This window comes from Bufo bufo, chromosome 9, assembly GCF_905171765.1.
Source record: "Bufo bufo chromosome 9, aBufBuf1.1, whole genome shotgun sequence".
Lineage (NCBI taxonomy): Eukaryota > Metazoa > Chordata > Amphibia > Anura > Bufonidae > Bufo > Bufo bufo.
Window position 1 is genome coordinate 40,334,158 of NC_053397.1, and position 26,572 is coordinate 40,360,729.

Sequence of the window (26,572 nt, forward strand, 5' to 3'; positions counted from 1 at the left end):
AGTGATTGCACGTGTTAAAAAGTGAAAGTAAAAAGCCTGGGAATGCAAGATCACTCATCATAGCCAACCCCTGTGATGTCACAGCCATATAAAACCCTCATCCCGCGTGATCTCCGCCATTGTCCTGTCAGCTGAGCATAGGGAGAAACGTGGCAAGCGGTCATGCGTTAGGGACAGTGTTGCTGCAATAATCCAGCGGCCATGTTTGATCCATCCAGCATGTTCTGCCATCTTGTCTTAACCCTAATAATTTTAAACGCAAAATGCCACTAGACTCTCGCTCCGGGGGAAGGGGGGGAGGGGCAGAACCACCTGGATGACAATGGAATCTGAAGGGTTAAAAGTCTGCCGGTCATGAACATTAGTGATGGACGTCTGTTCTTTAAAACAGCGACACCAGGTGGCCATGGCTCCCGCTGCACGTGCCAGTGGGTGCAATCTTTAAATGTAAATTTACTGTTGGCTGTCTGAAAGGGTTAACTTCTAAGTCTTCACACTGAGATTGGTTGGGCCACCAACTGGGAAAAATATGATAAAGCAGAGTGGCCTGAGAAAACCTGGTTTATAGCGATTCATGGCAAATTAATTTGTAATGAATCAAATTTCTTGGCAAACGTCGGCGAAGCTGCAGAATCAAATTTTTCTAAGATTTGCTCATTTTTACTGAACAAGCATGATGTTCATTGAAGGACACTACAAAGGAAAACATTGTGGCCCGTCTCAAGATTGTTTCAGTCCACCTGAATATGCCAAAATGTTTCTGAAAAAAAATAAAAATCTTTGGACAGATGAAATGAAAGTGGAATTTTCCAGTACAAATGCACAACACTCTGTTTGGAGTTACTGTGAAAACACTGCACACCAATTATTTCACCAATTATTTCAATGGGGCTGTGTACATAAGCATTGGTTTTCACGCATCACTTGTGCGTTGCATGAAAATCGCAGCATGTTCTATATTCTGCATTTTTTACACACTGCTGGCACCATAGAAGTGAATGGGGCTGCGTAAAAATCGCATTGCATCCGCGAGCAAGTGCGGATGCGATGCGTTTTTCACGGATGGTAACTAAGAGATGTTGTTTGTATACCTTCAGTTTTTTATCACGCGCGTGCATTGCACCCGCTCGAGAAAAACTGAACAACTGAACTCGATCGCATACAAAACTGAATGACCTTGCTTGCTAAATTGTGCATTTTTCACTGACCTCATCCGCAACGCATCCGGACCTAATCCGCTCACGCTCGTCTGCAAGGGGCCTAAGGGTAGCTGTCCATGACCTCAAGCTGAAGAATCTTTGGATGATGCAACAAAGACCCAAAGAAAACAAATAACTTAAGAATAGTTGGATTTGTGTTTTGAAATGACCAAGTCACAGTCCTTATCTTAACAATATGGACATGTTGTTATAAGACCTGAAGAGGGTTGTTCATGCAAAGCATCCCAGAAATACTGATATTCTTAAATAAATTTGCAAGGAGGAATGGTCTGAAATACCGCCTCACTGTTATACAAATTTGTAGCTACAGGAAAGATTTTTCCCCCTCATATGCACTCAATCCCCCTTAATGACAAAGTGAAAATAGAATTTTTGAAATGTTCATATTTATTAAAAAGAAAAAACTAAAATTTCACTTGGACATAACTATATTTGCTACGACACATTCATCTTTGAGATGTTTCTTCGCATTGATTGGAGTCAATCTATGGTAAATTCAGTTGATTGGACATGGTTTGGAAAGACACATCTCTGTCTAAATAAAGTCTCATAGCTGATAATGCATATCAGAGACAAATCCAAGCCATGAGGATCAAAGAACTGCATGTAGAGTTTAGAGACATGATTGTGTGGAAGCATAGATCTGGAGAAGGGTACAAAAAATGTCCTACTGCTTTTAAAGTTCCCAAGAGTACAATGGCCTCCATAATTCTTAAATGGAACAACTTTGGAACGAGACCTCTTCTTATAGCTGGTGGCCCCATCAAACTAAGTTATTGGGGGACAAGGGCCTTGGCAAGAGAGGTGACCAAGAACCCAATGGTCACTCTGACTGAGCTCCAAAAAACTTCCAGAAGGCCAACCATCCCGTTGTCCGCTGGGATTCCTTTGTTATTGACTTGGAGTTCGCTCTTTCCCATGTGTAGGAGAAGTCGAGTGCCGATATTTCCCTCTTCCTCAGTAAAACACACATGAAAGTTTGCAAAAAAAAGTACCTAAAGGGCTCTCAGACTGTGAGAAACAAGATTCTCTGGTCTGATTTTTGGCCTCAATTGTGAGTGTCATGTTTGAAGGAAACCAGGCACTGGCCAATACCATCCCTACAGTAAAACATGGCAGTGGCAGCATCATGCTGTGAGGTTGTTTTTCATTGGCTAGGACACAGAGATTGTTCAGTTTGAGGGAAAGCTGAATTAAAGAAAGTACAGAGATATTCTTAATGAAAACCTGATCCTTCTAAAAAGACTATAAACCTAAGCACACAGCCAAGACAACACAGGAGTGGCTAAGGTCAACTCTGTGAATGTCTTTCAGTGGCCCAGCCAGAGCCCTAACTTGAACCTAATCGAACATCTCTGGAGAGACCTGAAAAAGGCTGTCCACTGATGGTCCCCACCCAGCCTGACAGAGTTTGAGAGGATCTGCAGAGAAGAATGGCAGAAAATCCCCAAATTCAGGTATGCAAACCTTGTGGCACCACACCTAAGATAACTGGAGGCTGTAATCACTGCTAAAGGTGATTCAACAAAGCAAAGTAAAGGGTCTGAATATCAAAATTGACTCTGATAACGCATATCACAGTGTTATCTCGTAACAAAAGCCATTGAAATCCATTGAAAAATTCCATTAACATTTTCTTGCCATTGTTTACTTAACATGTTAACAATCAATTTTAGCTGTGCTTACGTCAATGCAATATTTTTGTTTTTTATTTTTAACAAATTAGCAAAGATTTAACACATTCTGTTTTCACTTTGTCATTATGAGGCATTAAGTGCAGAATGATGGTAAAAAAAAAAAGTGAACGGGACAAAAGACTTTCCAAATGCACTTTATAAGAAACAGTATGCCGGATCTAACAGCAGATGTTTTTAGCATATCCTGTTGCCATGGTCAGCATCTCCTGACAGTTATCTAATGTTGATTTAAGAAGGCACAACTCTGCTTTAGATGTAGAATGCAGAAGTTTAACAAGATGTTGATAAGTGACTAAAAGAAGAAATGCAACTCTTTGTAAAGTTACAAAACGCTACTGCTAATAGTAAGAATGATGACACATTAATACCTGAAGTTTTCTGGATATTTTAGTGTAGACATCAGTTTTGATTAGTAGACTGATAGCTGACACTTAAAAAAAAATATTATAACGAAAGCCTCAGAAACACTTGCTAGACAGGTCTGTCCTTGTGATTTTATATTCTTCTCACAAGCACTTGGCTCAAGTAACTGAAGGGTCAACATCAGATGATGAGACATGGACATCTGGAGTGTGTTAATATGATGGATTCTAAGGACTGGATTGTAAATCTTCCATAGATGTATCCCTCAGTGCGTTCATAAGTTCACAGACACTGACCAATGGCAATCACTGGGTGCTTTTTGGTTACATATTCTAAAAAGTTAATAACCTTCAGTGAAATAGGAGTATCCCATGCAAATCATGCGGAAATCAATTCTGTTTTCCGCAGACCTCTCCAAAATATTTGCATGTACTTTAATAGAAATGATACATTCAGTAAGGCAGTGCAAAGGGTCATCTACACATTTGCTTATGATCTTGGCTGGCTACAAAAATGTAACAAATTAAGACACATATCTTTATAGTCTAATTTTCAACAGGAAAAAAGTAATTGTACTAAAAGAAGATCTCAACCTAATTGTATGAGATAGATAAAGCTGCAATTTAAAGGGGTTGTTAACCCCTGGGGAGCTTTTCTGCAGACCCATCTGTGTGGCCAGACCCGTGGTGAGAATCTATTCCTATTTACCTGATCCCCACCGCTAGGTTCTGGTTCCATTGCGTCAACATCCTGCAGCCAATGACTGGCCATCGTGGTGACCTGTCACCCATGGGATCCATGGTCACTAGTAGGGATGAGCGAATCGACTTCGGATAAAACATCCGAAGTCGATTCGCATAAAACTTTCTTCTAATACTGTACGGAACAGGAGCTCCGTACGGTATTAGAATGTATTGGCTCAGATGAGCCGAAGTTATTGCTTCATGAAGTCTCGCAAGACTTCCTGTAATAGATTCATAAATTAATTTGTACTGTAAAAAAACAATTCCCGAACTCGGGTTTGGTTCCAAGTGGAAGCGATGGGGATCAGGTAAGCATGATTCCCAATGCTGGTCCAGCTACATTAGCAAGTCCCCAGGGGTTAACAACCAATTTAAGCGCAATTTCCCATGTGTATTATTGGCACATTTTTGCACCCATATTATGGCTGAATGTTCTGACATGACCATGCATCTACTGACCCCATCTCACAGCATGATTGATCCCATTAAAGGGGTTGTCCGCTTTATTTATATTGATGACCTATCTTCAGGATACATCATCAGTATCAGACACCCGGCACCCCCGCCAATCAGCTGTTTGAAGAGAAGTACCTGCTCGTCGTTGCAACCACAGCAGTGAGAAGGTGTAATTACAACTCATCTGTCCCCATTCACTTCAATGAGATGGTTCATTCCTATTCAAGTGAATACTACAGATCCGTCCCATTGAAGCCATGGCTTCAAACAGCTGATCTGAGGGGGTTCTGGGTGTCGGACCCCCGCTGATCTCATATTGATGACCTATCCTGAGGACAACCCCTTTAATATGGGTACAAAAAGGATAGTAATATGGGCACAAAAATGTGCCCACTATATGCTTGTGTGAATTTGGTCTAAATGGGCCACACAGAATTAGAAAAACATGATTTCAATCAATCAAGGTATTGCCATAATAGCTAGATTCAAGATTTTGTGACAAGCTGAAAGAAGTGATTTGGATGGTTGTGACTAAACCTTTAGATCAAAGCAATCCACGGTGTAGAATTTTCCTTCTGACCTGAGTAACTTTTTGTGGATTTCCAGATATTTGATCAAAATTTTTATTGAGCATTAAGTTGCAATCAGCTGTACAATGGAGATATCATTCTGGGGACTCACCAATTGGCAATTACATGCACAATTCCAGTCTCAAGGACGGACATTTCCTAATGCATTGATGCCTTTCTTTATACCATTTTATGTGGTTTGCAGTAGAAAAAAAACTGTACTAATAAATATTTATGCAAAGATATGTAAAAAAAATATAAGAAACACTGCATTTAAGTGAATTAAAGAATCATTGCGCCCATGCAGAGAGAGCCTCACAGTCTATGAGGAAAAACATCTGGCCCATATGGTCATCAACTTTTTGAGAAATGGTCTAAACACCATTAAGTCACATGTACAGTGCAGTATTATGGATCCGGGTTTTCAGATACTTTATGCAGTCTAGTACTGTCCCCCATTTTTAAGGAGGTACACAAAGCTTGTTAAGAGATTGTTTTTGTGGGTTATATGAGTCTGCAATGAAAACAGCTGTGATATTATGAGGGCCAACAGAAGGTTTGTTCATCATAAGGTGACAACTATGATAGCCAGTTTCTGCTTTCAACTTAAAGAAGTCGTTACATGAACTGCTTTTCACTCTAAAGTATATTTTTATCTATTCATGTAGCTCCTATTTCTACTCCTATTTATTTTTTATTTTTTTCAAATTTACCTAATTAGCATTTTTTTCTTACCCCTCATGGTTGAATCCTACTTCCTAGTTTGTCCCATCATGACTCAGGGCAGTAGGGTAATAAGTTCAGAATGGTGGTATTTGGGGAAAGTGGTATAACAACGAAATCTGTTGGGTGGGATACATTTATATTAGCTGCACAACTTTAAAGAGGTTCCACAGTTTTTATTTACTGATGATCTATCCTCTCGATAGGTCATCAGTTTCTGATCGGTGGGGGTCTGACACCCAGGAACCCCACTGATCAACTCTTTGAGAAGTGAATGGAACTTAGCCGCGCCTAGACCAGTGATACTAGTCATGACGTCACTGAGCCTGAGGTAAAGAGTGAGAAGGCCAGCGCGGCTGCCTTCTCAAACAGCTGATCGGCGGGAATCCCCGGTGTCAGATTCCCGCCAATCAGATGCTGATATTCATCAAAAAATCTGCAGAGCCCCTTTAAGTTTACCTACAACATCTCTGGAAGAGAGGCACAAGGCTTAAAAGGGTGGCAAAATTAGATCAGAACCAGGGGCAGGCAGTATCCATTTTTGAGATGGTGCACTTCTCGACGTCATTTCCCTAACACAGTTTTAGGGTGGTGCCAGTTTGCTGAACCAAGTACATGGCTCAAGTGCGACCCTCACCTCAAATCTCAGATTACCCTTCGATAGCACTTCCCATCTTTAGGATGTGTGACTCAGCCATCTTGCCTCTCCAGACCCAACAGCTCTGCCTCTCCTGTTTTTGTGGTAGAGCCCCAATCTATATATCATGCCAACCAAGTGGGACACAAAGGTCATGCAAGCATGCATGTTCCGACTTGAGCTGGTTGCTTCCTGCTTTTACCAGAATGGCAGCAGGATCTTGCCATTTTTTCAGAATCCACAGCCACACCACCATGTACATCATCCTAACTATTCCGACTAACATTAAAACCAATATACAATATTACTGGCCCAACAACCCTTCCCATTATCTTACAACATGCTCCATTACTTGCCTTATTATTGAAGTATCCTCATCCAGAGCATTGCTTCTGGGGTGGGGGGGGGGTTGTCAGTTCCTTACAGAGCTACAATATGGCCGCACAAAGACCCTACAGATACACAATACAAACCGTGCAGTTGTTGAACTTCCAGGGCGCTACTATATAAACTGAATGCTGTGATGCCTGGTGATTTTCTTTCCTTGAGGATATGTTCACACGTGGTTGCTTTGTTGCAGAATTTGTCACGACTGTACTGTTGGCCAGAACTGGGCTTGCAGAAATCTGTGTGCTTGCTGCAGAGACAACCCGTTCAGATGCACAGATCTGATTTTAGTAGCAGTTTCTGCTGCAAGTGAATATTACCTCAAAAAGTAAATATGAGTAAAAAAACATGTTTTTGTAGGATCACTATTTTATTATTTGGAGAAAGAAAAATGCTGTAAAATAACTTCAGTGCTCTACCCCAATGATTGTCCACAGCGAGAGAATCTCATCAAACATCTTCTGATATCTCAGCTTACTGAACTATTTTTTAAAATTAAGGGTCACACCTGTATTGGGTGGACTTTTACACTGTCCGAGGATTGCACCATTATCCAGGACTATCGTTCCTGTGAACACTGGTTCTGATAATTTGGTCGTGTAATGATACCGCCATTCACCAGACAAACAAGCAAAACACTGGTTGCATCATTCGCTTGTCCCTAAAATCACCATTTGTCAGCACATGGCCACATGTCAATAGGGGTTGAGCTGCTGACAATACGCAAAGGTAACGGGGAATGAATGATCGCAATAACAATCATTCAAACCCCTTTTCCCTTTGCATCGAGCCCTTAAATCAGTGGTCCTCACCTGCCGGTCATGTTTTCAGGATTTCCTTAGTATTGAGCAGGTGATATAATTAGTGTCAATGCATCAGGACTTACCACAGGTATTCATTCTGTGGGATATTCTCAAATCATGACCGGCGTTAGGTGGGCCCTGAGGACTGGAGTTGGAGAACTCTGCTTTAAATTGTTAATTGGTGCTCGTTTATTGCCTATTAACTGCCTAAGGTTGTCACACTGAGAGTCATTAGGAACAAATCAGGTATTTTCTTTCCCACCCCGATTCTTTTCTGTAGGCCATCGTCTCACATGTGTACTTCTGTAAATGTACTGTTCCTTTAAATCCTGACCTGTATAAATCCCACGTAGTGACTTAATAAACAAAAGATTGGATCTTCCTCTTTGTCAGTCCGATGCGTCCGGATGAATTCACATCGCAGTGGATGCTTGTCAGACGCGAATGAAGCGCCTTAAAGAAGTACAGATTTTTCATTTTCGAGATCATACAGCTTAATTGCATGTGACATTCACAGCGTTGCTGCCATTTAAGTATGCAGATTGGAAAGTGCCTCTGACAAGGGAGCAAATATTCTTTTATAGGTGACCAGTCATACGCCAATCCCCTGCTGCCATTCATAGATTCCCTTTATGTTTGATGAATGACCCTTTTTCTTTATTCTAATCCCCCCCCCACACACATATTGGAACCATTGTGGCATGAGCTGTTGATTGAATGCAGCCTCCGAGAGCTCGAATTAATTGCAAATTGTCACAGAACAATAAAAACAAAGTTTAAGCCGTCGATGTTTGCTCTAATGAGATGGCACTTTTTATCTGTGCCATCAAGGACCGCGCATACCGTATTTATTCCTACATTTTTTTATATTTTTTTTGCAAACGCAGCAGATCAAAAAGATTCTCAAACCAAGGAGATAAGCATATAGCGCACACCATAGCGCTTCCTGCTGGGGATACGAAGCCACGAGCCATCTGTATTAAATGGCACTGAGAGAGCTGATTATGATTGGACCTCCTTTTCACAGCAGATGGGTTCATTAAATTTAATAGCCTCCAGAGCCTTTAGAAACAGCACTTAGAACATGCGGAGCGTACTGCGACACTTTATATCTCACCCCAGGGTCATTACATCTTTGGCTCAGACTATAAATATTGCACAAATTTATTTCTATTGAAAGAGCTATTAATGTTTTAATTATCAGCAGACTCCAGGACTCCTCGCATTGTATTTACTCATGGTTAGGCTCCATTCAGAAGTCCGTAGAATGGGTCAGCAGGTCCGCGGACCCGTTCCTTCTCAATGGGGACGGAAAGGATGTGGACAGCACACAGTGTGCTGTCCGCATCCGTATTTCTGGAGCGCAGCCCCGAACTTCCGGTCCACGGCTCCGGAAAAAAATAGAACATGTCCTATTCTTGTCCGGACAAGAATAGGCAGTTCTATAGGGGTGCCAGCCGGGTGTATAGCGGATCCGCAATACACTACGGACGTGTGAATGGACCCTTACTGATACTTCCAAATGAAATTTATTGTCTGGTTTGAACAATGTAAAAAAATTGGAATCAGGTTTTCTTCTCTTTCGTTTGAAGGCCTATCCATTGGACCGAAGGCCAATGTTGAGGCAAACAATTTATAATACACATTGAGCGGTTCGTGAAATGCAAATGTATTTTTGACACCACTAGGGGGAGCTCATTTTTTTTTAATAATAGATTTTAGTGGGAACTGGAAACCCTATGCTCTTAGTGGTGGCTGCAGGCAAACTGTATTTTGGCATGCAGCCAGTGGCGACTCTAGGAGCAATATATAGGGGTGGCACATAAGATACCACAGTCAAAAATGGGGGGGCACTAATAATTTTCACCACTTAATCATACTACGGAAAAAAACAAAATAAGTATATATAAATAAGATAAAAAAATAAGAGAGTATTGCGGTATGCAGGGCTGTGAAGGGAAAGGTTCCAGAGCACACAATGACGGCTCCAGAGCCTTTCTGCTGCCTGGCCAACCGTATGCTGCCACAGCGCCAGCCCAGCCTGCAGGACATCAGAGAGGCCTGGGGTCCACATTATAGCACCACTACATTTACATTTATTTATTATCAAAAAGCATCATACATAACAAAAAAAAAAAACATTTTTTACTGTCCCTTTAAGCAAAAGCCAGAATATAATAAAAGACAAAAACAGACATTAAACTTAACTACATTTATAATAAAACAATTTGCTTACAAAATAAGCTATTCAGTCGTCTGCTGTGCCGTCCTCTGCTTGCTTCCGCAAATTCTTTCCCCTCCTTTCTGTCTCTCCTCAGTGCGCAGGCGCACTGTTATGGGGGATCTGTGGATGACACACTGTTATGGGGGCATCTGTGGATGACACTGTTATGGGGGCATCTGTGGATGACACTGTTATGGGGGCATCTGTGGATGACACTGTTATGGGGGATCTGTGAATGACACTGTTATGGGGGATCTGTGGATGACACACTGTTATGGGGGATCTGTGGATGACACACTTTTATGGGGGATCTGTGGATGACGTACTGTTATGGGGGATCTGTGGATGACGCACTGTTATGGGAGATCTGTGGATGACACGGTAGTAATTGTCCCCTACACTGCCCCCACAGTAGTAATTGTTCCCCACGCTACCCCTACAGTAATTGTCCTCCATACTGCCCCCACAGTAGTAATTGTCCCCCACACTGCCTCCACAGTAGTAATTGTCCTCCACACTGCCCCCACAGTAGTAATTGTCCCCCACACTGCCCCCACAGTAGTAATTGTCCCCCACAGTAGCAATAGTCCCCCACACTGCCCCCACAGTAGTAATTGTCCCCTACACTGTCCCCCACAGTAGTAATTGCCCCCCACACTGCCCCCACAGTAGTAATTGTCCCCCACGCTGCCCCCACAGTAGAAATTGTCCTCCACACTGCCCCCACAGTAGTAATTGTCCCCCACACTGCCTCCACAATAGTAATTGTCCCCCACACTGCCCCCACAGTAATTTCCCCCCACACTGCCCCCACAGTAGTAATTGTCCCCCACAGTAGCAATTGTCCCCCACACTGCCCCCACAGTAGTAATTGTTCCCCACACTGCCCCCACAGTAGTAATTGTCTCCCACACTGCCCCCACAGTAGTAATTGTCCCCCACACTGCCCCCACAGTAGTAATTGTCCCCCACACTGCCCCCACAGTAGTAATTGTCCCCCACACTGCCCCCACAGTAGTAATTGTCCCCCACACTGCCCCCACAGTGGTAATTGTCCCCCACAGTAGCAATTGTCCCCCACACTCCCCCCACAGTAGTAATTTTCCCCCACACTGCCCCCACAGTAGTAATTGTCCCCCACACTGCCCCCACAGTTGCAATTGTCCCCCACACTGCCCCCACAGCAGCAATTGTCCCCCACACTTCCCCCACAGTAGTAAGTGTCCACCACACTGCCCCACAGTAGTAATTGCCCACAGTAGTAATGTTTCCCAAAGTTGGCATACAAAAAAAAATTAAAGCCTATATCCCAGATGGTAGGCAGGCGCGCAGGTCACTGTGCTGCCTCCCGCAACAGGCATGCGATGACATCATCACTCCCGCCTGCCCCGGGATTTTACTACCGCATAGTCTTCAGGCGGGGCAGGGAAGTTAACTTTGAGCTCCCGTCACCCGCCGTAGTTTGTGGGCGTTTTCAGACCCAAATGCCCCACCCCCCATTATAATCCGCCATTGATTAGTACAGACCCGGGGAATCAGCAGGGCGGCAAGTGGGGGGGGGCATAGGGGTCACTTGCCTCCCTGTAGTGACCTCTATGCATGCAGCTATGATTGCATGCGAGAAAGCAGGGAATTTGTAGCTCTGCCCTATACCACATCCATTAAAGGGAACCTGTCATGTTGTGCCTGCAGTCTTCTACATTGATGGCCTATCCTTGAGGTAAGTCATCAATATCTGACCTGTGGGGGTCCAACTCCAGGCACCCCCCACCGATCAGTTGTTTGAAGAGGCTGCAGTGCTACGGAGAGTGCCATGGCCTCTTCCTAGGACAGTGACGTCACGTGGTCTGGCTGCAACTCAGTCCTATTCAAGTGAATGCGCCTGAGCTGCAATACCAGGACGGTGATGCTATACAATGGACGGCAGTATGCTTGGTGTGTTGCAAGGAGGCTGCAGTGCTCCCTGGAGTACATAAGCCTCTTCAAACAGATGATCGGTGAGGTACTGAGAGTTTTACCACACCAATCAGATATTGGTGGACTATATAGAGCAGGAGGAGCAGATGGATATACCTGTATATGGATATATTGCTTTGTGGGAACAGTTTCACCAGAACGTGTAATTTATTCATTCACACCTCTTTTTATTCTGGGCTTAGGAGTCCCGTGGGCAGTCCTATCAGTGATGTAAATTCCCATTCATATAAGGGTTCGTTCACACAAACGTTTTTTTGCGTTCCGTATACAGGCCGCTTTTTGAGTTCTGTATACGGTCCGTATACGGAACCATTCATTTCAGTGGTTTCGCAAAACAAAAACGGAAATGTACTCCGTATGCATTCCGTTTCCGTATTTCCGTTTTTTCCGTTCAAAGATAGAACATGTCATATGCCTGCAAATCACGTTCCGTGGCTCTATTCAAGTCAATGGGTCTGCAAAAAAATAAACTGAACACATACTGAATGTACTCCGTATGTCTTCCGTATTTGTTCCATTTTTGCGGAACCATCTATTGGAAATTTTATGCCAGCCCAATTTTTTCTATGTAATTACTGTATATTGTATATGCCCTACGGAAAAACGGAACGGAAAAACGTAATGGAACCGGAAACACTACTGAAACAAAAAAACTGAAAAACGGATCCGTTAAAAACAGCCCGCAAAACACTGAAAAAGCCATACGGTCGCGTGAAAGAGCCCTAAGAAAGGATTAGGACGTCCCACTGGAAACCTAAGCCAGAATGAGCAGAAATTTAAATCCATAAACTACAAGTTATAATTAATCTTTGACTAGGAAATTTATATTTCCATCTGCTCAGCTCCTCCTTTGCTAGAACATGCTGCCTGCAGATGGGACTACATTTTCTAGAGAAGATAATTCAATTTAGTGCAGGGCCCCATGTATAAGAGGTAGCCTTGTGGGGTCAGATGGGCTCAAATCCAGTATAACTTGGATTTTATTCATTTTATTATCTGCTGTTTCTATGCTTGGTCTTACTTATGATTGACAATATCTCTGCATGCACAGTCATACAATTTACGATTTAGATTTCTAAAATACAAGTTATACTAAATATTTCCCCATAAAACTACATATCAATCTGCTCAACCACATGAATGCCAGAGCTCTTCACAAATGACTACTTATAAGCTGAACTTTTAGCCATAAAATGTCCACGATCCCAATTATAGCAATTCTCCTCACCTGCTGCAAAGTCCCCTTCAACGTTAAAGTTAGTATATTTTTGTATTATTTTAAATTTTTTAGAAACCTGTAACTATGAGAATTACAATGACTTCTAAGACTAAACAGACAGTTCTTTAATTCATTTTTAAAATCGCCCAGGGCAAGGTGTGCAGAATATGTCCCCAGTTCTTTCTCTTCAGGGTTCAGTGCGCTGAGACAATTCCCTCAGCAAGTAGAATTTTTAGCACACAGTGGTATGCTGAGAAGGACTCAGTCCTTACCTGACAGAGCCGACTGATTACATGGAACAGGCCCTTTACGCTGTTTTCACAACAGGCCGGATGTACGCAGCCACCTGCAAAATAAAATGCAGTAGTCCATCTTTACAAACAACTGGTTTACAACTCTACTGGTTACTAGAAAAAATTGATTCCCATACTGTGGACCTCACTAGTGAGGAGCCACCCAGTTCTTGATGTGGCTAAGCAACATACACAAGAATCCCTTGAGGACCAATAAGTTACAAATACATTTTCTTCTTTGGACAAGCTTGTGAAGAACGTACAGTTGATGTGATGACTCATACTGAGGGCACTGTGGTTGGTACTCTAGACTCTGATTGGAACTTGAGAATCTGTGGCTATTAGGAAAGACAATATAGCTGGGCCTGAGGGAACTGTGGCCAGCACTGGCATCACTCTATATACCCCAATTTTGGCATGGAATCAGACTGCTGGTAAGGTCTAGGTGTCACCACGGTTTGACTGTTAAGGTTCAGAAAGAAAAAGGCTTAGAAAAAGTAATGTGAGCTGACTTCATTTTGAAGAAGAGCAGTTACTGTATCATTTTATTGAAGCTATTTAACCACTTATCAAAATCTTTTCTAAAATCATCATCACAGTGGTGAAACATAACATAGTAACATAGTATATAAGGCTGAAAAAAGACATTTGTCCATCTAGTTCAGCCTGTTATCCTACAAGTTGATCCAGAGGAAGGCAAAAGAAAACTGTAAGGTAGAAGCTGATTTTCCTCAATTTAGGGGAAAAAATTCCTTCCTGACTCCAATCAGGCAATCAGAATAACTCCCTGGATCAACGACCCCTCTCTAGTAGCTATAGCCTGTAATATTATTACGCTCCAGAAATACATCCAGGCCCCTCTTGAATTCCTTTATTGTACTCACCATCACCACCTCCTCAGGCAGAGAGTTCCATAGTCTCACTGCTCTTACCGTAAAGAATCCTCTTCTATGTTTGTGTACAAACCTTCTTTCCTCCAGACGCAGAGGATGTCCCCTCGTCACAGTCACAGTCCTGGGGATACATAGACGATGGGATAGATCTCTGCACTGACCCCTGATATATTTATACATAGTTATTAGATCTACCCTCATCGTCTTTTTTCTGAAGTGAATAACCCTAATTTTGATAATCTTTCAGGGTACTGTAGTTGCCCTATTCCAGTTATTACTTTATGCAGAGTTTCCAAGACATGAGATGGTTACAGGGGTTTGAAGGCCACATTCATTAGAGATTGCATCATGTGACTGCCAATTAAGTTTTGTCTTACAGACACCTTAACAGATGGCTGTACAGATGCAACATGGTGCCACCCGGTACTGTTGGTGGAGAGGTCACATAAAAGTGTGGTCATTGGACACAATACATTAGAAGGCATCATAAGTGGCTTTAACTTTTATAACTTTTAATTATATAGCAAATTATTAAAGGGGTTGTCTCACTTCAGTAAGTTGCATTTATCATGTAGAGAAAGTAATACAAGCCACTTACTAATATATTGTTATTATCCATATTGCTTCCTTTGCTGTCTGGATTAATTTTTCCATCACATTATACACTGCTCGTTTCCATGGTTACAGACCACCCTGTATTCCATCAGTGGTGGTCGTGCTTGCACACTATAAGAAAAAGCATCAGCCTCTCTGGTGGCCGGGACCACTATATTTGAAAAGATGAATCACCAATCAGTCAAGTGAAGCCATGAGATCAACTCCAAATAGTTTTACTGGTATTGAGATGTACCCAATGTTTGCTGCCTATATCAGTTCATTAGATTTTATGATTAATTACAGTTTTGAGGTAGATTTGATTATGCTGTCCCATAAAATTATGACTTGGAGGGTTAAGACGTTAAGTCTATGTAAGTTAATTGGCAATAAAATCTGATATGGTGCTCATGAGGGGTCACATCTGGCTGATCCCTCCATCTGCAGTTAAACTTTCACAGATAATGGAGTGTTTTCGAAGAATGAAAGGAGGAACTGTCCCAATGGTCATGGTATGTTCATCTCATACAAAAGATATCAAGATGTGGTGGGCAAGCAAGCTTTAGGACCTTCCATTGGTGGGGAAGAGGGTTTATGGTGTTGTACAGGATTAGAAAAACATGGCTGCTTTCCTTCACCAACAACCCCTCCACAGGTTGTATGTGCTATTACATTTAAGTTCCATTCACGTCAATGGACCTGAGCTGACATACCATGTAAAACCTCTGGACATCTTTTTTAAAAGAGAGAAGCTACACTTTTGCAATCCTGTACAACTCCTTTAAATTTTGGTTTTAACTGTGGGGCTTTCTGCCCTGTGTAAAATCTTGAATACGGTGTTGATTACAATGCTAACAAGGTATCACTGTGCGTGAGATTTTTGTGTACATTAGATGACTACATGACAACACATCTATAAGAAATCTCTCCTCATTAATTTCAGAAGCTTTTCAGACGTTATGAATTTAAAAAGTTGGGAGCGCACTGGGCTGACCAGTGAGATTCCCACAATCAGACGGCCATCAATCAACAAGTGATGGCATATCCTAGGGGTATGCTATCACTTGCTCTACCTCTAATTTCCACTTAAGTCCTGAAATAATTACAACCGCTTTTTGTCAGTCAGTCCTGTCTCATTAGGCAAATAGCTCAGAACATAGTTTGCTCCAGATGATTTTCATATCAACGCGACACATGTTCTATGCTGTTGTATAACCATAGAAGAATTTTTGCCCTATCTCCACTTCACACAGCTTCCAAAATCCGCTTTTCCATAACACTTAAATTTCAATAGTTCTTGCTTTGTGTACTTCCTCCTCGTGTTGACAGCCTATACACTGAAGCTTCTTGTTATTATCTACACTAGCCCCATGTTTTTTGTGGGAGGGGTCCAAAATAAGACAGTATTTAAAGGTTTTTTTCAGAACCAACATATTGATGACCCATCTTTAGTATCAGTCATCACTATCAGATCTACGGGTGTGTGATACCCAGCACTACCACCGATCAGCTGTTAGGGGCAGCCGTGAGTTTCAGAAGTAAACAATGTATGGAGCCAGAACTCCACAACTCAGCTTAGCTCCCATTCTCTTAAATAGGAGCATCATCTCAATACCCAAGAATGGTCAGTACACATATTGATGACCTATTCTATGGATAGGTCATCAATATGTTTTTACCAGAATACCCTTTCAAATAAAGAGGACGTTTCTTGAACAACAGGCAAAGCTATCTGTGACCACCTCAGTATATGTAGTTATATGTATTCAAATGGTGGTCGTCCAGCTGTGATTGCTAGGGAACTTGAAGTATCGAAGCTTTTAGAATAAATAGGGACTATAAACAGAGATATAAACATAAACTCTAAAAGCTATCTAAAACTAAGCACATCTTGGGGGAATTTATCATGCCCTACACTCCAGAATTCAAAAAGTCACAAAATTTTGGCTTTGTGACTTTTTGGGTCCCTTGCGTAACACATTTTGTGACTTTTTTCCTATTGTCCACCACAGTTCCGAAAAGTGGGTGGAAAGATGGTTGTGGTTAGCTATGTTAATGAGTTTCACTCCGGATTTATCATTTGACACTTTTTTTTAAAAGTCGCAAAAAAAGGGTCACAAACTTACTCCAGTACAAGGGTGGCCTAGGAAAACTGGAGTAGTATTTCTAGCCAAAAGTGTTAGGTTAAAAAATGCACTGAACTTAACAAACACCATGCAACATTTGATACATTTAGTGCAAAGTGCTCCAATGCAGACCCTTGCAAAACTGACTTCAATTATGACCCTCATGATAAATTCCCTGCATTGTGTGTATGCAGTTCCTGCATAGACCAAGGCTTATAAAAGCAGCAGAATCAGCAGCTATCATGGTGATAAAGACTTTAAAGAGACTCAGTTACACTAAATGCATTTTTGTTGTTTCTGTTTTTTCAGCTCCCTCAGGCTCAAAAGGTAAAATGAATAATTCTGTTGATCTTTCATTGAGTAGAACATTTTACGTTTGTGCATGTGTGCAGTGCTATACACTTAGTACAGTGGTTCCAAGGTCCACATCACATTCAATAGTGTTTGCTCAAGATACTTGTGCTCCCAATCTTATGGAATTCGCACCATTACATTGTACACCTGTTTTGTAGATTAATTATATTTAGAAATTACAAAGCAAACAGTGTTGAAATTGACCCCTGGCCAGTGCTAAAGTACCTGAGGCCTTATAGTGCAGTATAAGGTGTCTTACGATTCAGCACTGACTAATGAAAGCTTTATAATCTTGTGTCCACTGTTCTAAGGATAAGTCTATGCGTCATCTGAGCAGAGCACATGTGAATCTCATGTTCTAGAAATATTCTGTCTGTAACTTCAGCCCTATACCATAACTGCTACGGTGTATCGCAATATGTATATATAACGCAATGGGACTTGTTGAACGACAAGTTGCAAAATGGAATGAGGCATCCAGTCAGATTCTACCTATCATTTTCCCATTTAGGACAATAACTATTGTTAGAATCTAAAATTGATGAAACATTCTAAATGGGACTTAACTGGGGAGATCAAGGGAGTAATCAAAGGGACAGACAAATGGTGGCCATGCACATCAGATGAATGTTGACAAGACATGCCAATTTCGATGAGACCTGCTGACCATCTGCTGTGTATGGTGCTGTCCCAACTCTTCCCTGATGGCAGATACTGGGGAAAAGATGGGTCAGACATGTTGAATTTCAATGCACCCGATTCTTTTTTTTCTCAAGGGAGATAAGCCACCACCAGAAGAGTCTGGCACCAGCTTATTCTGAATTGAGTATGGGTTGGAGAAATAGCTGTTGACCAAACAAGAATTTAGTGTATGGCCTGTTGGCTTAGCAGGTTGGCACTGATTAATCTTAGATGCTCATCTCATTGACCACTCAACTAAGATGTCCACAGAAGGTTCCACCTCTTGGAATCCTCATTCACCTGGGTCAAACGAGAAGTTCCATGCTCTCCTCTACTGAGAACTCCGGTTATGCTCCATTATCCAATGACCCAGTTCTTCCCTAGATTTAAACAATAGGGCATAGTTTGTACTTAATTGAACTATTTTATATACTAGAAAAATGTGTGCTAGAATCTGATTGGATATTATAGGCTACAGGACATTTCCTGTGTAGCAGTTTAATAAATATCTTCCGTTGTTTCCAAATGAGCCCCATTTTGGTTATATGCATACATATGGGTAAATATGTCACATTGTGTGTATCACGTCATAATTGTCTGTTCAACCACAAAAACAGACTACTGTGAAAAGTTCTCTCATCACAAACATCCCCATATTCACCCCACCCACTCACCACATAAGTTTTCACTTGGCCTTTGTTTGAGAGGTTGACATACACAGTCTATGTCCACTGCTTAAAAAAGTTTTCTGGGAATAGTACTATGCCAGTCACACATACCTGAAGGTTACGTCCAGTAGCTGCGGGACAGGAAGGCAATGTTCCAAACAAGAACATGTAATTGTCAGCAGATGATGTAAAATAGCAACTATGACTTTTTGGAATTCAACGGAAGTCACAAAAACCCAACAGTTGTTTTCAATGACCTTTTTGTTCTATTACCTGTTATAGAGCTATATAAGACAACAGAGATTGAAATACCTTAAAAGATTTGTCAAGGGTTAGGAAAACATGGCTGGTTTCTTTCAAAAACTTTGTCACTCCTATCCACAGGTTATGAATGGTATTGCAACTAGAGATGAACAGATTCCTCAAAATTCTATGTGGGTCCCATTTGCCTGAATCACCCATGTGATTCAATTTCGTACAGAATTAATTTTACCTGAATCAAAAGTGCACTGATTGGATGGAAAAGTCTTTCTCTCTCCTTTATTCTCCTGAATCAAAGTGCACAAAATTCTAATTCAGTAGAATCATCATTTTTGAAAAAATTAGGGTTGAGTTTCAGAATTCAGCGATGGAGCTGACCTACCAGACAAGCCTATGGACACGTGAGCTGTTTCTGGAAGCTACCAGTCATATTTTTCTAATCCAAAAGAAGCCCTTATTTCCTATTTCAACCTCAACTGTTTTATATATGAAGAAATTACAGCTCCATAAGTGGCAAAACATGGGTGAAGCAAATTTTCACTGATTAATTCATCAACACTTGTGGGTTTTTGTAATACCCATTAATTTAATTTTAAGTCATTCTTTTGCTGGAAATTAAGTCTGGGGCACTTTTATTCAGGACATCGATGGACTACAATCTTAAGACCATGAAGACTTGGAGAAATAACAAACAATGTTTAAAACATTTTTTAACCTTAGAGAAAGAATCTTTAGATTTGCTGTCAATAGAAAGTTCTAACATCCCACGGTGGGAATAACAATAATTACTGCATCAAAGTAAAATGTGTATTCAAACATTTGATGCCCAAACTTGTCATGATTGCTAGAGGTTTTTCTCTGTATTCCTGAAATGTTTTTTGTTTTTGTTTTTTGTCAACATTTAAACAGCCCTAATGTCTAAACCATTTATATTGATTTTTGTGACCAATTCCATTTCATTCTCCATGTAGTATGGAATTCTTTTCTACATGGGCTGTACCATACAGTGCATTTTGCAAAGCAAAGCTTCAGATCTATCATCATGTGCTAGTTCAGCCCGATATCTGCAAGGTAGAACCACAGTGTTTTCATACACATTTCTTGTCTTGTTTGTGATGTGCCTCATCCATTTTGGTGTCAATTATGGAGACAATATTCCAGAAAAGTCTATAAAGTTGTCAGTCCATTAATGTAAGAACAACACAGTGTCACCTATTCTTGATTACAGACAAAGAGAAAACCTTAAGTTTTGAAGGTTTAGAGGCATCTTGCATTAAATATCAGTAATCCCCCAGTATATTTTGATTTGCTCATTTCATTCCTAAATCAGGAAAGCCATTCATATCCAATGGCTTCCAGCTTAGTTGGAGACCATCAGTAGACTATACATGTATTGCTCATAAAACTCATCAACATCCTATAAACCAAGGTTTATAGAACAGACTACAAAATGTTAGAGAAAACCAGCTGTAGACTGTGATCCACTACTATTATTACTTTACAATTCAGGGCTGAATGGGTGCTCACAGAAAGCTGTGGCCCTTATTTTAGGAAATTAGTGGTGGTCCAATGGGACTGGCTCCAAGTTTATATGGGAGCTTAGATGACAGAGTTATAGGCAATGCCTATGATCTATATTTTTATTCTTGGGAAGGGGGGGATGACTTGAATTTTTTTAATTTAATTTTTTTAAAAATATTTTTCAAAACATGAAATCTTTGGATTGCCATTTCTATTTACTAAAGAGAAAATTGAGTGTATTCCAATGTAGCACTGCCACCTGCAGACCTACATTGGAAAATACCTGTGAGAGGCCTGGTAGTCTCTAGAAGGCTCAAACCTTTTACAAATGAACGAATTGCTTCCCCGATCGGCGTATAAAGGGAGCCATTCTAAGCTTGGGTTTTCAGCTCTTAGATGCGGTTTTCACTTTTGACCACGGTATCTAATGAGTTAAATGTGTGTGATCGGAATTATTGTCCAGTTGTCTCCTGTTTAAAACAGAAGAAATCTGTTGGCTATGGCGCCTGTTGTGCTCACAAGCCAGCGGCATTTTTAAAGACTGGTCTTCCACTATACATGTAGAGCAGTGGTCATGAAAGAGTAAAAGAATATTTGTCAGTTTATTCTTTTTCATCTTGGCAGTATTGTACCACAAAAAATTATAGGGTTGTCCGCATATGCTATATTGATGACCTATCCTCAGGATAGGTCATCAATATCAAATCTAGGGGGGCCCAACTGCTGGCACTTTCGCCTCTCAGCTGTTTGAAGAGAGCGTACTGCTCATGATAGGTCTGTGTCCTCCTCACGGTTAACCTGCTTGCCATCAACATTGCAGTGGTGAGAAGGTGTGATTACAGCTCCACTGTCCCATTCACTTGAATGGGATGGCTCCCTCCTGTCGGAGCGGGTCCATTGAAGTGAATGTGATATCAACACAGCAACAGCAGAAACAACGAAGATAGCACAATGCTCGTACAGGCGCTGTATTCTATTCAAATAGCTGATGGGCGGGTGTTCCAGCAGTCGGGCCCCTGCAGATCTGATTTTGATGGTCATCAATTTAGCATAAGCAGACAACCCCTTTAAATACAAAATAGTGTCCTTCTGTAGAGGTCTGCACAGAGAGATAAATATCCTATATAGATAGGTAATGTATGCTAGTTTACTGCAGCTGTGAGGGAAATATTGTATCTGTAAGTATAATAGTAGATTAGTAGAATTAGGATAGCAGTATTACAGCTTTATTGTTCTCTTGATACTCCTAGATAAAGATGACCACAGAAGATGTGTGATGCTATATTTGAGCCACTCATCCCCTTCCCTCTCTGGTCAGAGTGAATAGTTTAAATGAGATAGTCAAGTGAGACTCTTTTCCATGCTAAAAGACCAAACAAAGAAGAAAGTTAAAGAGCCAGAACAGGAAGTTCAGTAAAAAAAAATACATAGAATATTCAGTTATAGGCTGATAATATGTTAAAAAAATATATGATCAGGTAGTAATAGACATAGGGGACATTTAGATACCATCTAAAAGAAAAGCTGACTTTGTTGCCCATAGTAACCAATCGGAAGCCCGCCTTAATTTCGTATTCTGCTTTTGAACAATGATTGGCTGCTGTGCTGTGATTGGCTGCTGTGGGTAATGAGATGTTTTATTCTTTTTGACAGTTTTCATAAATCTGCCCGAACAAATGAATTTTTTTAGTTGTGTAATAAGCAAAAGCATAAACTGGATGTTGAACTTGAAGATTTATGCTCACAATATGTTATCAACATTAAAAAGAAGAGAATAAACTTCAAAAGAAAAAGTCACACTACAATAAAGATGAACTAATAGGACAGTCATAAAATGTGTCCATAAATATGGGGGCCAAACCACTAGAGGTTATGTCAGGCAATGCAACTTTTAGAAAAACATATTGATTTTATGTTGTGCTGAATAGAAGTGAAATAAATAGTGACATTTAAGAATACAAATCTTATCTCCCCAAATCCAAATGTGTTCACCAAATCTTATTTTACAGACTTATTAAATGTGATATTAACAAAAGGATAATAAAGTTTCATTTAGGTGAACCACAGCTATGTGTCTATGCAAATAGTTGGATGTGACAGATTCTCCTTAAAGGGGTATTCTGGTTTTGCAACTCTCAGCATCAATTGACAGAAAACAACACACATTACCACTTAGTAATTGTGATTGTTTATTTGTAATGCCCAGTTTTCCTGCACTCCGTGATGGTTATAACATTTTTCACTGTGCTGGTTCCCTATGACATCATGTCTACATCTGAGGTGTGGCCAGGCTTTTAAGGCTCTGACCTTCAGACACAACATCATAACATTATCAACGATCTTGCCTCTCGGGGAGTGTTCTGCTCCTGAACCTACCCTGTAGATGCTGTGCTTTAGTGCAGGGTTTTTCCAATAGGGCTTCAAGCAGGCTTGGATCCAGGGCTGCCATTTGGAATTTCAGAGCTCTATGCAGTCAAACCATGTCTACCCCACTTTATTATTATTTAGGATGCTTACCAATCACCATAATTAATATCACCACTATCATACAGTATGCCAGATGCAACATGTAAACTTAAAAAAAAAAAAAAAAAAAAAAAACAGTAATACTGTAAGACAATTATTATAATTTATTTTTATTTTTATAGAGGTGTGGGTAAGGCATCTGTTTACCATACAGAAGGTAAAATAATCTTTATAGTAAACATTATGGGATAAAAATTTAATTTTTACTTTTCAGTTTTTCTCTTCTATGGTAAAGGTTAAAATTTTCTGCAAAGTTATTGTTACCAATAAAACAAAAACAAAGCAAAAACCATTACAGTTTTTCTAACATACTAACTATTAAATGTCACAAAATAGCATTTGGTATCCCTGTAATCATAATAAGGCCCCTTTCACACGGGCGTTGCGGGAAAAGGTGAGGGTGCGTTGCGGGAACATGCACGATTTTTTTCACAGAAGTTCGGGCTTGGGATCGGTGTTCTGTAGATTGTATTATTTTCCCTTATAACATGGTTATAAGGGAAAATAATAGCATTCTGAATACAGAATACATAGTACAATAGCGCTGGAGGGGTTAAAAAAAAAATAAAAAAATTAACTCACCTTAGTCCACGGCTTCTCTTCTGTCTCCTTCTTTGCTGATTGCAGGAAAAGGACCTGTGGTGACGTCACTCCGGTCATCACATGGTCCATCACCATGGTAAAAGATCATGTGACGGACCATGTGATGACCGGAGTGACGTCACCACAGGTTCTTTTCCTGCAATCAGCAAAGAAGGAGACAGAAGAGAAGCCGGGCTGCGCGATCAAGTGGACTAAGGTGAGTTAAATTATTTTTTTGGTTTTTTTTAACCCCTCCAGCGCTATTGTACTATGCATTCTGTATTCAGAATGCTATTATTTTCCCTTATAACCATGTTATAAGGGAAAATAATAATGATCGGGTCTCCATCCCGATCGTCTCCTAGCAACCGTGCATGAAAATCGCACTGCATCCGCACTTGCTTGCGGATGCTTGCGATTTTCACGCAGCCCCATTCACTTCTATGGGGCCTGCGTTGCATGGAAAACGCACAATATAGAGCATGCTGCGATTTTCACGCAACGCATAAGTGATGCGTGAAAATCACCGCTCATGTGCACAGCCCCATAGAAATGAATAAGTCAGGATTCCGTGCGGGTGCAATGCGTTCAATTCACGCATCACATCCGCGCGGAATACTAGCCCGTGTGAAAGGGGCCTAAGGGTAAGTTCATACTTCAGTTATTTGGTGAGTTATTTCCATCAGTTATTGTGAGCCCAAACCAGGTACGGGTCAGAAACACAGAACAGGTACAGATCTTTCCATTATACTTTATCTCTGAGTAGTCTTCACTACTGGTTTTAACTTACAATAAATGATGGAAATAATTGATCAAATAACTGAAGTGTGAATTCAGCCTTAGCTGTACAATATACTGAACATTTTATTGTTGGTGATTGGTAACTGAGGATTTTTTTCCCCCTTCAGTTCAGTAATATACTATTTATTTAGCGTCATGCCTCTGAAGAAAATAACTTTTTGAACACAGCAGGTCTGTAGTGTAATAGTAACTCTTCTGCCTGCCATACAGAAGGCCTGGGATACAAATCAAGATCAAGAGCTGTTAAATAGTTTCTTTAGTAAAAGCCTATATGCTTGAAAAGCGCCTCTTCCCCAACACATATCCACCACAGCATTATTAGTATTCACTGATGTATTCATAGCTTCGATAATTCTGATGTCCCAGCTGGAGGGGGAGGGGAAGGAGAGGTAGACACCTGATGCTACAGACCCTTCCCCACCCTGAATCTTGCTCTGGGATGTAAATACAAGGTGTGGTTCACACATTCCAATTTCACTGGAGGAGTCAAAATGAACTTAATCACCTCATTTATATAATGCAGTAAGGTTCAAAGCTGGTGCTATCTCTTTTTTTGTGCAACCAGAAAACCCCTTTAAGGTTATTAGGTAATTAATAAGCTAATGAGTTATATAAAAATGGGTATTCTAAATTGAACAACTGTTAAATAACTTAGCAAACAAGTCAAATAATTCTTGGACTATCCTAGGTGATCAATTACTAGGAAACAAGTTTAATTCATCTGATATGTTGATAGTTGACCCTGATGGGTTCCTGAAACTATGTCACTTTCTACAACAAGATGGCTGTCCTTTTGTTTCCAAATTCCTGTTCCTGTGTTAGTTACATTATGTGCAGATGGTAGTCATGGAGGACCCTGAGGAATTAAAGGAGAAAAAAAAATAATATATATATATATATAATATATGCACTTTCCCATTTAACCCCTCACCGACTGCCATACGGCTATATACGTGCTATCTGCACATATCCCGTGCAGATAGCACGTATATAAACATAATGGCAGCTCTTTAATCCAAGAGCTGCAAAGTGCTTGGGTTAAAGCTTCTGCCTCTGCACTGCCACTGTCAGGGACAGTTGAGAGTCCAGTGATGCCGGCAAGGGACCAATCAGAGTGGTCCTTTGCCGGCGATCGCTCCAATTATCCCTTCTTAGTTAAAAATTTGGGCTTTTTTGAGAATTTTTCTTATAAAAAATATAATTTTTCATTTTCACAGCCATGTGTTTCTAAATATTATGAAACGCCTCTGAGGTAAAAGTGGTCAGTAAACCCTTCAATGAGTTATTTGAGGGGGGTAGTTTCCAAAATGGAGTCACTTTTGGACAGTTTCTACTGTAAGGGTGCCCTAGTGTGCCTTCAAATATGATACAACACTCAAAAGCTATTTCAGCAAATCTGCTCTCCAAAAACCATACAGTATGTTGCTCCTTTCCTTCTGAACCCTGCCGTGTGCCCATACAGCTGTTTATGAACATAAATGGGGTGTTTCTGTAAACTGCAGAATCAGGGTAATAAATATTAAAGTTCATTTTGCTGTTAACCCTTGCTGTGTTATAGAAAAAAATTGGATTAAAATTAAAAATCTGCACAAAAACTGAAAATTGTAAATTTCACCTCCATTTGCCTTTAAATATTGTGGGACACCTTAAGGGTTAACATAGTTTGTAAAACCAGTTTTAAGTAATTTAGTAGTTTCTAAAATGGGGTCATTTATGGGTGGTTTCTATTATGTAAGGACCTCAAAGTGACTTCAGAACTGAATTGGTCCTTGAAAAAGTTGGCTTTGAAAATTTTATAGAAAAGTTTAAAAATTGCTTCTTAAATTCTAACCCTTCTAACGTCCTAAAAAAAATGAAATATGATTTTCAAAATTATGCCAACATAAAGTAGACATATAGGGAATCTTAAGTAAAAACTATCTAATGAGGTATCACTTTAGAAATTCAAATTTAGAAATTATTTTTTTTTCCAAATTTTAAGTTTTTTTATATTATAAAGGTAAACTTATTGACGCAAATTTACCCCTAACATTAAGTACGAGATGTCATGAGAAAACAATCTCAGAATGGCTCAGATAAATAAAAGTATTCCAAAGTTATTAGCACATAAAGTGACACATGTCAGATTTGCAAAATTAAGCCTGGTCACAAAGGTGAAAAATAATTTGGCCTTGAAAGGGTTAATGACATAACGAATGGGCATGTGCTTCCCACATGTATCCCTTTCATCCTATTGACAAAAAAGAAAATGTTC

General features: G+C 40.5%; 1 protein-coding gene across 1 annotated transcript in view; it reads left to right on the plus strand.

The window, feature by feature from the left end:
• CACNA2D3 (calcium voltage-gated channel auxiliary subunit alpha2delta 3) overlaps positions 1–26,572 on the plus strand; it is a 959,782-nt gene that overhangs the window by 574,846 nt on the left and 358,364 nt on the right. The window contains exon 14 of the mRNA XM_040407724.1: positions 17,234–17,251. Coding sequence (XP_040263658.1) covers positions 17,234–17,251 — 18 coding nt within the window. The remainder of the gene's footprint in view (positions 1–17,233; positions 17,252–26,572) is intronic.